At 43.2% G+C, this 16165-nt stretch overlaps 1 protein-coding gene across 2 annotated transcripts in view; it reads right to left on the reverse strand.

The window, feature by feature from the left end:
- The window catches only part of EIF4E3 (eukaryotic translation initiation factor 4E family member 3), a 235668-nt gene that overhangs the window by 81010 nt on the left and 138493 nt on the right, over window positions 1-16165 (reverse strand). The window contains exons 5-6 of one of the 2 annotated variants that reach the window (XM_069643843.1): window positions 12250-12342; window positions 11979-12045 (exon numbers count right to left, since the gene is read on the reverse strand). In XM_069643843.1, the coding sequence (XP_069499944.1) occupies window positions 11979-12045; window positions 12250-12342 (160 nt within the window). The remainder of the gene's footprint in view (window positions 1-11978; window positions 12046-12249; window positions 12343-16165) is intronic. The other variant, XM_069643844.1, reaches the window with a different exon arrangement.

Genomic DNA, 16165 nt, shown 5'->3' on the forward strand with positions numbered 1-16165 from the left:
TCAAAAGACACTCTGGATCCACTGATGAGGATCTGCATTTTTGTGTGAAATCCTTGTGAACGCAGGCATGATATCTGGATTTTTCCGGGTCTCTAGAACCCTATTTTTCACTGCATTATGGAAGGGAAGGAATAGGTTAAGAGGTCTCCTTTAAGGTCATCCTGTTCAATATGAACAGACTTACCCCATCCAGGGTATTCAATAACATTTGCCATTACTGATCAATGAGATGCATTAGCATGACCTGAACCTTCAGGAGTGCCAAAATCAACCTCTGGAGAGGTGTATAGACCACTGGCATCCTGCAAGGTCTCATTTTAGATTCTTGGGATATCAGCTCCTCTGGAACACCAGTAGTGCCGTATTCCCTACCAAAACTATAAATGGGGCTTTCTTCCACCTCCTCTTTGTCATAAATAGAGGCCATGGACTTAAAAAGTATTTTTCCCTGATGTTTAAAAACCGTTGAAACTTTCAAAAGTCTAAAGGCTTCGACCCGGACTGTTTCGGTGTTGATAGACTCAACTTCAGCACTGACCAATGGGTCAGAGAAGGAGATCCCTTTGAGGTATTGAGGCAGTGACAGGTGCACGAGATGCCTTTGAGGACTTTGAATCCTTCGCCTTCTGTCCGTGCCCTCAGTGGTTTTCAAAGACTACACCCTGACGGCGTTTCATGCAATGGGGTCGGCAGTCTCCAACGACTTCAACGAAGGAGCTTGCTTCGCTGCCCCCAAACACCTTTAATATCTGCCAGTGGAACTTTTCCAGTTCCACTTGACTAGCCGCCTTTTCAGGAAATCTTACCAGTTTCCCTTTGGGCAAGGAATCTGTAGAGGACGACCTGGAACGATTACTTTTCTTTGATCTCCTAGAAAATGACGAAGAGGACTGCCGAGATCTCAAACGCTTCGACATTTTACTGTGCCCGTTTGCCCGGTGCAGAGCTCTCCGTCTTGGGCTCACTTTTGTGGTGGTCACCGGAGAGTTTACCCAAAGCAAGTTTCCCCTTCCTCTCCTTTAAAAGCTTTTCGAGTCATAGACTGGCACAAGCCACAATCAGGCACCAGAGACATGCTTGGTTATGGACATCTTAAGCACATTTCTTGAAGTTCGTTTTCGGGGTATGAATAGAGATTTTTTGTAACAAACTCATAACTACGCATTAAATAACACACCGAGGCCAAGAACCATTTCCAGCAGCTGTGCAGAAAAAACGGAACTGAGGCAACGGGTGCAGTGCGTGCCATATATACCAGTGTCAATGTCATTCTCGAGGCCGACGGAGGCTCTCGAGGGACACTGCTCGACGATGACGCCCGGCGCCCTCTGCTGATAAAAGTTTCCGAGCTGCAAGCAGGATATCGGAGTATATCAAAGAAGAGGAATACATGGGGGGACAATCCATTTGAAAGGGCATACAGTGCATCGCCACAGCACTCCACATTTTGTGGGGAGAGCTGGGTCACTTTATAAAAAAAGTAAAGGGGATGGGAAACCCACTTGTTTTCTTAGGAACACTAGTTCACCCAAGAGATAATAAGAGAAATTACAAAAGGAAGCCCAAACAGGCAACCTAGCCGAAGCCCAAAAGTTATAGGGAACATAAATCCATACACACACTATGGAGAGAAGTAAAATGGTCACCCATTTAAAAAAAAAAAAAAAAAAAAAAAAAGTAAAAGAATAGTTGAGGGGGTCAGTGATTGGGAGTGGGGGAAGGGGATTCCCACTCACCTAAGACAAGGGAAAAATAAATCACCAAGTCCAGGAAAGTCCAGGAAATTGTTCTGGGGTTTACACAGGTCAGGAAGCTTGATCACATTTATGAATATCTTACCCAACACTGACCATGGTTTTCTTCCCTGCTTCTTTTGTGTCCTGAAGGTCTCCCTGTCGTGGGACCTGCTGTTGCTGCAGCCTTGAGATTCCTAGCCTGTCCAGCTGCGAGTGTTCCATAACTGTATATCGGAGCCACTGCAACAACGAACACAAGCACAACACAGTTTCTGCGACCCGTGAATGTTCATGGGTGATCGAAGAAAACCAGATTAAGGGGCGTGAGTACTTGCCTGTTTTTGTGCCCTTCATCGCACCATAGGGATTGTATGGGAGTAAAGTCCACTTCACTCGCTATAATCAGTGGAGTTCTAGCCAAAGATCTCCCAGACAGGGTAGTCGTGGTGAGATTTAGAGTGTACCTTCTAAATCAAAAGTGCTTCTAAAATAGTTTCAATTACCAACTTGGTGGCTTTGACAAAGCTTGAGCATGGTGAATATTTCTGATACTTCTCTCAAGTACTTATAAGGAACGTTGACTGAGGCACTAGGCCTGAGGCACTAAGCCTACTCACCTGAGAATCAAAGAGGGCTGATATTAGCTGTCGTCTACCTTATACTATCTCCATTGTGTTTAACTGTCCCTATGCATCACCACGATAGCTCACGATTTCTGCCTTACTACTCAGCTCACATTACCTGCTTTGAATTTGGCTTGACTGAAGTGTCAAAAACAGTGTTCACTGTTGCCCTCTCAGAAGTTGGTTCTGTAAATCCATCTTAACAAAAAAGTCAACCAATAAGTTGTTTTTAAAGTTAAAAGCTAGGTTTGTAAAAAATACATTTCAGAAAGGAAGGGGGTCACTCCCAATTCCTACACATTGAGGAGTCCTCAGGCAGGAATCCCAAGCCAAACCTCCATCTCCCACAGCCACGTAAGCATGGTGTTAGGGAGTGGTCGTCATACCCATGCTATCCCCTTGGTGCACGCACACTTGGCCCCTGAGATCCGATGTCAACAATTACCAACCTCAGATAAGTAGGAATTGCTGTGGCAGACTCCTCACACCCTTGATCCTGTTAAAGTTAGCCCAGGGGTTGCAGGTAAAGTGGTTGAATATAACTGGACCCTTTCACAAGAATAGGGCATACCAAGATAACAGTGGGCATTACACCGTTAAAACAAGAGTGACATGTTTGTATTGGTCACATAACATGCAAGCCAGTAATTAATTGCACACTAGAAAGGCTGCCAAACATGGACACGTACCTCAGACCTGATGTTTTAGTGTGCATAGCGGTGGAAAGTGCCATTCTTAAACCGAACTGGGCATTGCAAACACTAATTAACTACATGGGTGTGGCAACTGGGGAAATGCAGGCAAATTGCACTTGGAGAAGAGTTTGCTGCAGCAATGGCGTCATTTCAGGTTGTGGGTTTTAAGTATTGCATTTCCAGATTACCCTACAGTGCCATGATTTTCTTTTTTTTAAATTCTTACTGTGTCCCACTTTAAGAGGACGTGTGCTTAATTTTGCAAACAGATTAACTGCAAATGTGTTTCTGCGTACAATGAAATGTCCCAGAACTGCAAATTATTTTTCAATTATGTTTCTGCTCTGAGCCCTAATTTAATGCTATGTAGATAAGGTGGATGTCAGAGGACTGCATTCCATGCATACTCCTCTTCCTGCTGCCATGGAATTTAAAGTGAACATTTTCTCCAGTTTTTCATTTGTAAAAAGAATGTCATGCACCATCTCAGCATATTGCCGTAATCCAATAAAATGATTTTGTGCAATGAAAGCAAACCCCGTCAGTTCCCTGGGGTTCTCCCTAGACTCATTGAGCATGACCAATCAAGGGAGTGACACCACCCCAGACCCTCCATCACAGTAAACAGATTGATTCCCAAGGAGATGTGGTAGAACCTACATCTGCCAACTCAATAACATGTACTACACGAGCAGCATAGATTGGAGCAACAAGCTTTTTAATTGATGCCATTTTCCTTGTGGGCTGGGTACTCGCCTACTGGTTTATGCAACTCCTTTGTCAACTGCCTTGACCAACTGTCATTTGGACAAATCAGATGTTCCAATTGTTAAGTTCAATTGTTTCTGTTCATGCCAGAGAAACAGATCCTAACGCACAGCTTTAGAACAGGAGACAACCCTGCTAATTCTGAGAAAGTTATATTTTTTACAGAATCTCATTATAACCTTCCTGTCGATTGTGAACCCTTCATACAAAATAAAAAAAAACTTCCACTCCTTTTAAACGTTTGTTTTTTCTTAAATTTCACCCGCCCACCCTTCTGTGGCTCACAACCATAACTGTGTGACCTGCACAACTCCCCAACTCTGGGTGAGACCTACAGTGACCAAATTGATCCAATATCTAAAATGTGTATCATTTCAGCATCAAGACCTTACTACCACTAGTATTATATTCATGGCAAAATATTAGAAATTAAGATAATTTTACATGGAGACCACACAGCACCTCGATTTTCAGGCCATTGCATAATCATTAAAGAGCCACAATACTATAGACACTGAAAAAATGACCTCCGAGCATACTTTTTTAGATGCACATTCTGGCATTTACTGTTGGATAATAAATTGTGAAGGTGAAATTGTTACTCTGTTCATGCACGTCAATTCTCTTTTTTCAGTGTCAATATAACTTTTCAGAATTAACTGTGAACATTTCCAATAGTTTAGAAATACACAAACTAGAAACTAAGTTTGATCAATCGTTACAGGCGGGTCCAGTGACCAACACATACAAGTGCACTACTTTGCACACAGGCACCTGTCCTTAAATTACATTTAAAGGGGTTTCCTGCAGAACATTACCTCATATCAACTAAACTTATGAAACTGTTCAAAATACACCTTAAACATGGGCCCATATTTTTAATATCGGCGCATTTTTCCATGATTAAAAACATGCCAAATAATCCCCCCCCCCCACGCCACCAAGAAGCATTCTAACTCGTCAACATTAGCCTATAGGTAGAAGAAAGGTGGGCTAATTCCAGCAACTTCTTTCTAAAGAGCCTGAAGCACCTTACATAATTTCGGGTCAGTTGACTGTGGCAAAGTGATAAAACAAAATAAGGTCATAGTGATTTTGTCACAAAGTATCATTCTTATTTTTTATAAGACCAAGGTTTTCGTATTTCGTCCGGTTCATCCTCACTGTCAGTTACCAAAGCATAGTCCTCTTCCTCCTTGTAACTTTGTTATATTGCGTCTACATGATTGACAAGACAAGTCTTTCAAAATGATCCGACCCTCTCATAGATTAGGTTTTTCATGCTTCTCAGCACCCCTCTCATACGCAAAGCGTTTGGTCATGCTTTTCAGCACCACTCTGGCTCTAAAAAAACATGATGGAAGTCTGAGGATGTCAACAGCAGTTTGAGGCTTCCTACCCTTGCTCTGGACAAAATCAGTCTTCATCAGCAATCTTGCTCTACCTTATGCACCATATCCTGATTGGAGAAGCTGTGCCTCTTCCAATGATCTCTGCGTTTGGGCCACCCTCAAATGAGTGGGTAAAGTCAAGTTATGGCAAATCCAAGATGACCTAAATGATTTTATAAGATGCTCCGTTTGTGAAAGGCACCATGTGGACCCCTTACATTGTGGTGCAATAACAGAGGAAACCCTTTTAGGTAACTCAGTTTGTCCTTCCAGGGTGATTTGTCTTGGCATTCCAACACCTATGGAACATTGTGCTCCCGCCCAACCATTTAAACTAGCACATGGGATACATGTGAGCAACTCATTTAGCCTTCCTAGAGTACCACTTAACTAAAATTGTAAAGACGCCGTCATAGATCTGAATAGAAGGCTGTAACTCCCTGAAATACTGAAGCAGGAATCCTAATATCTGGATGACAACTCACACCTTTTTCTATATTTAAACTTAGGAATTGGAGAATCATTTGGATTTACAGATGGTGTGGATGCAACAATCCAATGGTCCAAGTGTGTTTGCTTCCTAATATCACCCTTCTTAATTTGGTTTCAAAACACCAACTGATGAAGCTAAATAAAAGACAAATTTACTTTTTTCAAAAGGTGAAGAGGAACATTTTCACCAACTTGTATACAAAGTTGCTAGAAAGGTCTCCAAGTGTTAGGGAGAATTCGACTTTTTGTGCTAATTCCCTTCAACCTTAGAGACCCCCAGCTCTTTTGCTGGACTTAAGAACTTTTTAATTTTAACCCTGGGGTGAGTGAGCCCTTTTTCTCACTCCCTCATGTGTTTTGATCTGATTTGGATTAGGTTTCCTTTGTTTTTGGAGTCTGCCAAACTCCATAGGTATCTACATTTTGTATGTTAACTCACAGCACCTTCGGTGCAGTGTCGCAGAGAAATCCTTTAGATTTCTCAAGGTTTAAATACCTTTTCTTGTGTGAACTACTGTTACCAAGTATAGTAAAGTGAAATTGACTTTACCTACTTTTTCTTTTTGTAGGTCCAGCCCACAACATCTTATGTGGAGTGCTGATGGGTTACTTAATAGCCCCCTTTCCTACCTACCCATGTAACATTTTTTATGTTACTCTCACTACTTTAAATGGCTGATGGTGGCAGTTTAATTTTCCTGCTATTGTGCTTTTCTACCGCAGGCCGAATCCTCAGCTGCAGTATAGCACCCATGAGTTACCATTTTGTCAAAATGGCCCGGGTCTTTTTTTTTTCACCATTTTCTGTTGGTGAGGTCTTTCTTGGGGTTTACTCTGTACACCAAACCAGGTTGGAGTTTTTTGTTCGTTTTGCCTTTGGCAGGCTTCAGTGTGTCTGGAAGGGCAGGAAGTGAGGGAAGTTCCTCAAACTCCGCTGTCCTTGGTCTTTAGGAATGCACAGAGTCCCGACTGGCTGGCTGGCCTTGCAGGACAGCCCCCCTGCTGTTTGAGTGACCACTTGGCAGTTCATGAATAGGAGAAACCTGCTTAAAAAGACGAGGGTTTTGGGACTGAAGACTGAGTCGACAACTGGGAAGAACAACCCGTTGAAGAAACCGTGAAGGAGGCTTGCTGCATCCTCCTGGACCGTTGAAACACCCAGTGAAGCCCTGCTGCTGTGCTGAAACTCCTTTTTCTGACAAGAGAAGCTCCGGAAGGGACGACTTCTTCCCTTGGGTTAGTGGGACCAAACAACGCCGAGACGAACTCGCCGAGACGAACTCACCTGGACCACCTTCCCCAACTGGCTGTACTTCGTTGCTGCGGCAGGAACTGAGTGCCAGGGGTCGAGAAATCCATAGTCGAGTGCAACGTCTGTAAGCCAACCAGAAGCTTCAGGAGTCACCACAGGACCCTCCAGAAGCAGGAGGACCAGAGCTCGAATCCCCTCACCAAAGTGTAGGACTCAAGGAGTGAAGGAAGACCAACCGGTGTCCAGGATCCGCAGTGGTGCTGTTTACCGAGCACAAAGTGCTGCTGATCTGAAAAGAGCCCACAGCTGCTGTCGACCTCTGAATTGCTGCTGCAGGAGTCCCCAGATGTCCTCATTCTTGTCCCCACGACTGAGGCCCAGGAACACAGGATCTGCATCGCTGCAACCAGACAGAAGATAGCTGGACCACGCTTCTTCTAAACAAAGGTACTGTTCTCCCTTGGGGTACTTAACTCAGTGTCTGTAGCTTGCTCTTCTCAGTTGAAACTTGCAGTCGCTGCTTTGCTAGAGTTGATTTCAACTCTACCCTTCAAATGTGTAACACCCTGTGACCTTGTGACCCTACAGTTATTTATCTTCAACAAACTCTCCAACTTTGTGCAAGACTTTTACTATCTAAGAAGTGCCTCAGCTCCATAGACTTTGCTCCAATTGACTTTAGCTTTCCTGTCTCCCTGCAGACTCTTCTATTCCATTTGACTGGTGCTTACTGTGCCACATAAGTGATACATTGGTTTTTAACTAATATTGCTGGGAATGGTTTTTATCTAGACTTCATTGGAAGATTTAAAGTGCTCACATGCTCTGAGAACCTGTTTAACCTTGTTCCTTCCTTTAACCTTTCCTTTCTACAAATTTACAAAGTGTACTAGTGATATATAAATACAATTACTGTCCTAGTTAGTGAAGTCACCTCAGGGTGCAGGAAGGGTGTAAGAAGCATCTCTGAAGAGCAGCTACTAGTGTTGTGATAATTCTGAACAAGTACTTTAAAGTGTATTTGATTGCAACATATATTGCCCTTTTTAAAGAATGCTCATTTAAAAACGGCTGTTAAATAATTATTTTAACTAAAAACCTTGTGTAAGTTTTACTTGGATAATTGTATCTGAGGATTTCATTGCTACAGCTCACATTGACCCCTCTTGAGATAAGTCTGGCTGCTCAGTCATACTACCAACTTGTGTAGTACAGACCCAATACCAAGAGGACAAGGGTTGTGTATTCTCCCCCAGGGTTACTACATCAATTCTTGCCCAACGCCAAGTAAATAAAAATAATAAAGACAATCAGTGTGGAAAAGGTGGAAAACGATCAACAAAACCTGTGGAGGTTCTCCATCTAAATAGTGGATATGATTACTCTGAACAAGTCCTCGTTGCTACTTAAGACATTCTGGTGAACTCAAGGTATGTTCGAGGAGAGTGAACAGCTGTTTTTCCAATTGGAAGACATTTTTATGGAGGAGTACAAAGGGAGAAGCAGGTGGTTAATTATCTAGCGAGTAGCTTTTGCTCTACCCCACTCACCAGCGTCATGCCCATTGAATTAATGGCACCAATTTCCTCAATACCTAATGCATGGGCTAACCTGGCTTCTGCTAGTGGAAATCCAGGGAAGGGGAGGAAGGATAGCTCAGGGGCAACAAGTTTGTCTTGGAAGCAAGACAACGCAGCGCAACACAGGTTCCAATTCAGATCCCGTGTTTAGAAACCACTTACTGGTATTAAGCGTGTTCTAAATGAACAATAAAATAAATCTGTACAGCATCAGTTAGTAAGCAGCAGTGTGGGCTCCCCATCCCTGCACCAAAGAAAAACATGAAGGTTCCCTGCACTCCTAAGTCTCCTCCTTTCAGCAACACTAGCCACACACGTAAGGGCATAACCGGAAACTGACACTCCACACTACCACAGTACAAACAGCAGCTAGCGTTCACCCCCTAGCTATACAATAGCTGTGTTAACCCCACAGCTATTGTCCTCCCCCTGACCCCCAAAAGACCTTTATAGGATATGCTAGGAGGGATCCCTACCCGATCCAGCAGTCAGAAGAGATTTGATCCCCCCCACCAGCCGCCCCAACACCCTGTGTTAGGGAGAACTCAGAATTATGCTAATTCCCTTCACCTTAGAGACCCCCAGCAACTTTGCTGGATTTTGAGGACTTGACATTTTTACGTGGAGAGTGTGACCCACTCTCTCGTGTAATTTTATATGCGTTTTACCTCTGTGTTTTCTTGGTTATGGAGTCTAACCTACTCCATAGGCACCATCTTTTTCAATTGTGTCACACAGCACCCTCAGTGCAGTGACACAGGGAAACCTTTTCAAGCTTTCCAAAGGTTTAACTACCTGCTCTGGGATACACTACTGTTTCCCAGAGCAAGTAAAGTGAAATTGACTTTACTAGTCTTTTAAATTCCTAGACCCAGCACACCCTATCTTACAATAGAGTGCTGGAGGGGTTACATAGTATCCCCTGTTTCTAGCTACTCATGTAGCAGTCAAACGCTACCTTTTCCTCTCAGAATGGCTGGTGGCAGTGGTTTTACAACAAACTACCAGGATTTTTCCCGACTGCAAACGATTCGTAGCTCCGGTAACGTTAAATCGCGGGAGCCATGTTTTTCAAGATGGCGTCTGAGCCCCCTCTGTAAAAACAGTTCCTGGTCTTCTTTTTTCACCATTTCTTTTCTCTGCGCGGCAAACCAGGTTTGGTCTCTTTGTTCATTCACCTTTGGCGGCCGAGTGTCTGGGGTGGGAAGGAAGTGAGGGAGGTGCCTGAAACTCCCTGTGCTTTGTCTCCTAGGAGACCCAAATGCACTCTGTGCTGATTGGCTGGCTGACTGTCCGGCAAAGAAAGCCACCCTGCTGGGTGAGTGACAGCTAGGCTGGAATGAATGGGAGAGAACTGAATAAAAGGCGAGTCTCTTGGCTTGGACGGCAGAGTGCACCACTGGACGAAGGAACCGAAGAAGAGCGTGAAGAGAACGTCTGCTAAAACTCCTGGACCGTTGGTTTGCCCGGTGAAGCCCTGCTGCAAGTCCCAATCGCCAAGTTCGCATAGACAGAGAAGCCCTGCAAAGGATGAGTTGGTGGTACCAATCAACTCCAAAGTAAGCCACCTGGACACCCATCTCAGAGCTGGTTGAATTTCCTCAGAGTTGCTGCAGGAAACTGCAGGACCAGGGAGAGGGACACCAGATTGTTTGAGTTACTTACAGCCACCGGAATTGAAGTTTGCCAGTTGCAAGCTTTTGACCACTCCCAGTGCATTGCAGGAGTCCCCCGACATACTCCCTCTTGTCCCCACGACCGAGGACCAGGAACAGCGAGATCTGTAGGAACTCCCAGGAACAGAAGTCATTAGCTGCCTCTTTCTTCATTGTAAGGTACTGTCAAACAAGAAAGAGTACTTACCTCTCGCAATGAAAGTGCTTGAAACTTCACCACTCGCAGGCCTACTCCGCTTGTGACCCAACATATGGTTCTTCTTTGTACAAACTACTTCTGAGAACTTGTGCAGAGACTAACGTTTACTTACCAGAACCGCTTTATCCTATCCAAGACTTTAGCCTATTTACTTTGGCCTAGCCTACTGAATTGAATTGACTGTTCTGGTGAACTCAAAGAATTTACACTGTCCAAGAATAGTTGTAACCTTTCATGTTCTAATAATCTTTGCCTTTTACTCCTCTTGAAAAGTATTCTGAAATAGTTTTGAAGTATATTTGTGTGTTATTATATGATTGCCTCCTTCTAATGAATGTTTTATAACTGACAGATGAATACATTAATAAAGTATTTATCAAAGAAACCTTGAGTACAAGTTTATTTGAATACCTGCGATCGTAGACCTCTGTGTTTCATCATTACTGCTCACATTCCCCTCTTGAGATAAGCCTGGCTGCTCAGCCCCGCTACAAAAACTGTGTAGTACAGACTTATACCAAAGGTTGGTTTGCTTGCACCTGTAGTCCGTGTTCCCAGAGGGTACTGAATACAAACTTTGCTTAAGACCCTGAAAACCTTTTTCCACCATATTCCACAGTACTGTCCAAAAGATCCCACACTACTATAGGCTGTAGTGCTGCATCTACTAGGAAGTTTGTTTTATTAGTAACGCAAGTTACTAATATCAGGAACAACATTGTTAGCATCTCTGTCACTAATAAAACTACCGCCATGCCCACCAATACATAATGCATGTATTACCACGGATGAGAGGTACATGCTGCAAACCTTCATAAACCCAGTTCTTTGAGATGTAAGCAATAAGCAAGTGCACAGAACTCCTTTTTAGCAATACTACTCCCTCACTCGGTCAAGAAACAGCAATTAAAACTGCACCAACTGATATGACCGACATTTAGGAGGAAAGCATGGCTTCTTCCATTTAAATTAATACTCACTTCTCACAATGCGTAAATCTGCCTTTCAAACGGCCCATTTTTTGGATTTACCCCATTTGGCCGCACAGTACATTTAACAGCAGTGTTTGAATGGGAGCAGGGGGCTGTCCATCATACCCCCATTCTCCTCCTTTCTCACTCAACTCTCCCCTTGCACCGTTCCTACAAACCCCATTTCACTATCCCCCACCGCCTGAAACTTCCAACAGTAAAACATAGAAAGATATCCACAAAAAGCAATCAGATTGGAGGCTGAAGGATTGTGAACCAGTTTTTAGTTTTAACCTATACAAAGGCCAGACCTGGATATAAAATACAAATGCTGCTGCCAAAATGGTTATATGCTGTGCATCACAGCACTACGTTCAAGTGTTTTATAAACAAGTTACATATGGTGAAGGACACAGAATAACAGAACATTCAATAATTCAGTACACTGGGTAAGCATCAATTCCACATACATTAACGAAACTGGCATAACAATCTGGAGCAGCAATTTGTAAGAGTGCCCGTGTTTCAACTGCAATTTCATCCAGCAAAACCACTACCCGGTTTTAAACTATTGTATCCAAAAGACAGATTTTACCTGCTGCACAGGAATCTGTAAACTGTTCCCCGATAGTGGCTAGTAATAGCTCCTTCCACACGACAGCCTAACAGAACAAAAACAGTGTTATGAGGACACAAAGCATTTTAAGGTATAATAAAGTCAAACTATCCAGTCATGAAAGTTTATGCTTTAGGATTCAGACTACAAATGTTCCTTCTGGCCATAACGCCAGAGTTTGCCTTGTCATAAAATGTAGTTGTCTCTTGTTGACTTGTGTGTTCCCCAATTCAGCAACTCATTCCATTACCTCATCTGATAATGCTACCCCAGCCGTCAAGTAAGGATCCTTTCTACTCCAACCCTCTGACAAATGCCATCCTGTGTCTGCGAATTCTAAGAGCTGTTAAAGAGATAACCCAATTAAACAGTACTCAATGTATCGACCTTAGAATGAGGAACTTTATCAACACAGTCCTAATTTAAACATGTGGCTGTAGGTTGCACACAATAACTGTTAAGAGTACTGAACGAAGATCTTACCAGCACCATATACCTAAGCTCACCGAGGACTATGCGACTCAAACCTTCTGGCAGAAGAATAATCAAGGATACATTTTATTTGCAGTGCAGTTTATACAAACATAATAAACTGAATCTTGAGAAATGAGTTTCTTCCTCATTCTACATCATTTTACCAGAATAAATTTGTAAAGAAGGAACATGTATTTGTAATTTCATTTCCTCATCATGGTATCTTCATTACATTCTTATATACTGATATGGCTGCCTGTGTTTGGAATCCATAAACTGAAATTCTGGTGTTTAGTCAGCAAGCAGTATCCAATGGATATAAAATAACATTTCAACAAATATTTTGTGCATTTCTTTTCTATTGAAATATTTTGTTAACAAGTTGCGGGGGAGGCGGTTCTGTTGCTGAAGCAGAGCATACTTGTCTGTACAATTGGTGCTTTATTACATGAAATGAGGTATGCGATAGCTGAAAATTTAGCTTTGTTTGAACGTTAAGTGCTAAAACAACTGGATGAAGTATTTCCATTTTGCTCTTAACACCCTCCCAGGGCAGTCCTCTGCCCGTGCAGCTAAGAGCCCCAAGGCAAAGGGCGGCTCCTACAGTGGCAGCTCCAAACTGTGTCTGCAGGTGTCAGCAGGGAAGGCCAGTGGCCAGCAGTCAACCAGCAGCGACCCTCAAGGTAGGTGTGGCCTGGGTGGGGAGTAAATCAATCACTGTAATCCGGAAGCCCTACCACTCTACCTACCCTCAGAACATAGCACACCAGGCTGTTAACACTGACCAGTTTCACAACAAGTGAGGACTGTGACCATTAGCCTCTGCCACCACATTAAGATAGAGCTGTGAATAATAGCCTGCCCTACATTAAGATAGAACTGTGAATACTGACCTGTGCCTCATTGATATAGAACTGTGAACACTAGCCAGCATCACACTTAGAGAGAATTGTGAATGTTGCTTTGAGTCACATCTAGAGAGGACTGTGACCATTAGCCTGTGCTGCACTGAGCTAGAACTGTGCTTACTAGCCTGTGCTACACTAAGCTAGAACTGAAAATAATAGCTTGTAGCGCACTAAAACAACTGTTAATGCTGCAGGAGTCACATCTAGAGAAGAATGGGAACGTTAATGAACCTGCCTCGCCCCTGGAGAGGACAATGAGCTTCAGCCTCCATCACTCCCAGGGAGGATTATAAAAAGTATCAAAAACAGATAGGGAGTTTGCCCTAGCTATATCTCCCCACCCCCGACTAGATCTTCCCGACAGCCACTAACTACACACAGTTGTGTTCCCCTTAGCCATACATAGAACCAGATACACAGTATCTATCCAGCCTCATCTTCAGGCAACCGGCAAGCCTTTAACAGACAAACCTGCCTCACCCCAGACTAATCCTGCAAGCCAGCCAGACTAAGCATGCAAGACTGATGGTGCGCCTCGACAGCACCACACCCATAATCATACACGCACGAAGCGAAGAACCGTATGAAACCAATCAGGAAAAGCACCTACAATCATGAAAAAAAACTGGAAAAGCATTGCACAAGGGCTACAGCCCTGCAACCGAAAAGGAAACTCAAAGAAACAAACTGACTAATTTACAAGGAACCCGACTTCGACAGGCCAATAAAATTAAAACAAAAAGGGTAGCAATACTCCCACACCAACCCAGCAATCTACCGCCAACAAAAAAAACACGAAAACAAATAGGACCACGAGAAAGACAAATGGGAAAGAACAAATACAACTGTGCGCCACCACAGATCCACAACCGCTGAACACACCCCAACTAACATCGAAAACAGAACTACTGCCAGCAGAAAAAAAAACAAAAAAAAAAAAAAACACTATAACGAACACCATACCTCGCAAACAACCACTCACCGGAAGAAACCAACCCAATGAACGAATCAAGAAAGACTGACAACAGAAGACAGCCATGCAAAAAAAGAACAGACAAGGCCAGAGGGAACAGGAACACGATCAACACCATAACTCCATCACAAAAAACACGAGGACCCACCGTTCAACAGCCACAAAATATTGAAGAGGACTTATCCTGGAACCGCTATTCAACACCACAAACATAACCGTACCACCACCACAACCGGAGACCTACATGGAAGAAAACCAAACACCAGTCAGAAGACAACACCGATAAAGCACAAACCAAATCACACTGTAAAAGTCCACTGCAACCTAATAAACACAAGATCGCTGTCAAAGCGCTCAACAGAGATCTTCGACCTGCTATGCGACAACGATACCGACATCCTCTTCATCACAGAAACATGGCTGGACGACAACTACAAAATCACACCTCAAAGCTGCCTCCCCATCAACTTCAAATGACTACAATTAAACAGAAAGGGAAACAAAGGAGGGGGGCTTGCAATGGCATTCAAAGAACACCTGAAAATAAGAACAGATGAACCTCTAAACATTGAGAACTGCGAATCTATTGTCATACACCTATCAGCAAACCCAAAAACAAACATTAAATTCATACTGGTTTACAGACCACCGACAAACGATGCAACCTTCGTCGACAACTTCATAGAAGCTATGGCCAACATAGCCATCCAACATGAACATCTGATAATCCTAGGGGACTTCAACATATGGTTTGAAGAAAAACTCACCAACTCACAAAATGAGGCAACTAGCAACCATGAAACTACAACAACTGGTCAAAGGAGCGGCACACACACTTGACACAATTTTCATTAAAAAAAAAATTAAAAAAAATACATATCACCACCGGTACAGATACTCTGGAGCGACCATCTCATCATCCCTTGAGTGATCACGCTATCAACTGAAGCTACCATCCAGCCCATCAAACTCTCAAACACCACAAAAAAACTGGAAAACCATCAAAGCAAGCAACCTAATATAAAAACTTGAGCTTACTAAACCATCTGCAACCGAAATGGACAAGGAAAAACAGACTACTACATAACTGGATCGTTAATACAATCGAAAGCTTCTCCCTGGAAAAACAGTTCACCCCTTCAAGAAAAAGAGCATTGGCAAAATGGTTCACCCCACTACTGAGCGCCATGAAAAAGAAGAAGAAACTCTAACAAGAATGTAGGAAAGAATATGACCAAGGTAAGAAAACTCAGTTCCAAAGGCAAATCCGATCGTTCAAGGAAATTCAAAAGGCAAAGAAAAGGCACTAGGACGAGAGAATCCCCAAAGCCACCAACACAAAAAGAAATGTTCAACATCAAACAAAATGAGAAACCCACCAGTATCCGACAACACTCCGATACCTTCACAGAAATTATGCATCAACCTAGCAGACCATTTCAAAAATAAAATCGACAACATCTGACAAATCATACAAAACAGACCAACCAATCCTCTGCAAATATCAGCAGAGACATTCTTCAAGCTGGTAAAAGATAGCAAGAAAGCAGGCTCGCCCATGGACCCTTGCCCATCAGACATCTACAAATCAATCCCCAGACAAGGAACACCAATAGAAACTACAGAAATCTCTTGAATCTGTCACTCGCAACAGGCACTGTACCACGATACTTCAAATCAGCGTTTATCAAACCCCTCCTTAAGAACACAAGTGGCGATGTGGAAGACCTCTCCAACTACAGACCAATCTCAAACACCTACCCATCAAAACTCCTAGAAACCTACGTATATAAACTAACCCAAGAGCACGA

Source organism: Ambystoma mexicanum, chromosome 2p (assembly GCF_040938575.1).
Source record: "Ambystoma mexicanum isolate Mex_15411 chromosome 2p, UKY_AmexF1_1, whole genome shotgun sequence".
NCBI lineage: Eukaryota > Metazoa > Chordata > Amphibia > Caudata > Ambystomatidae > Ambystoma > Ambystoma mexicanum.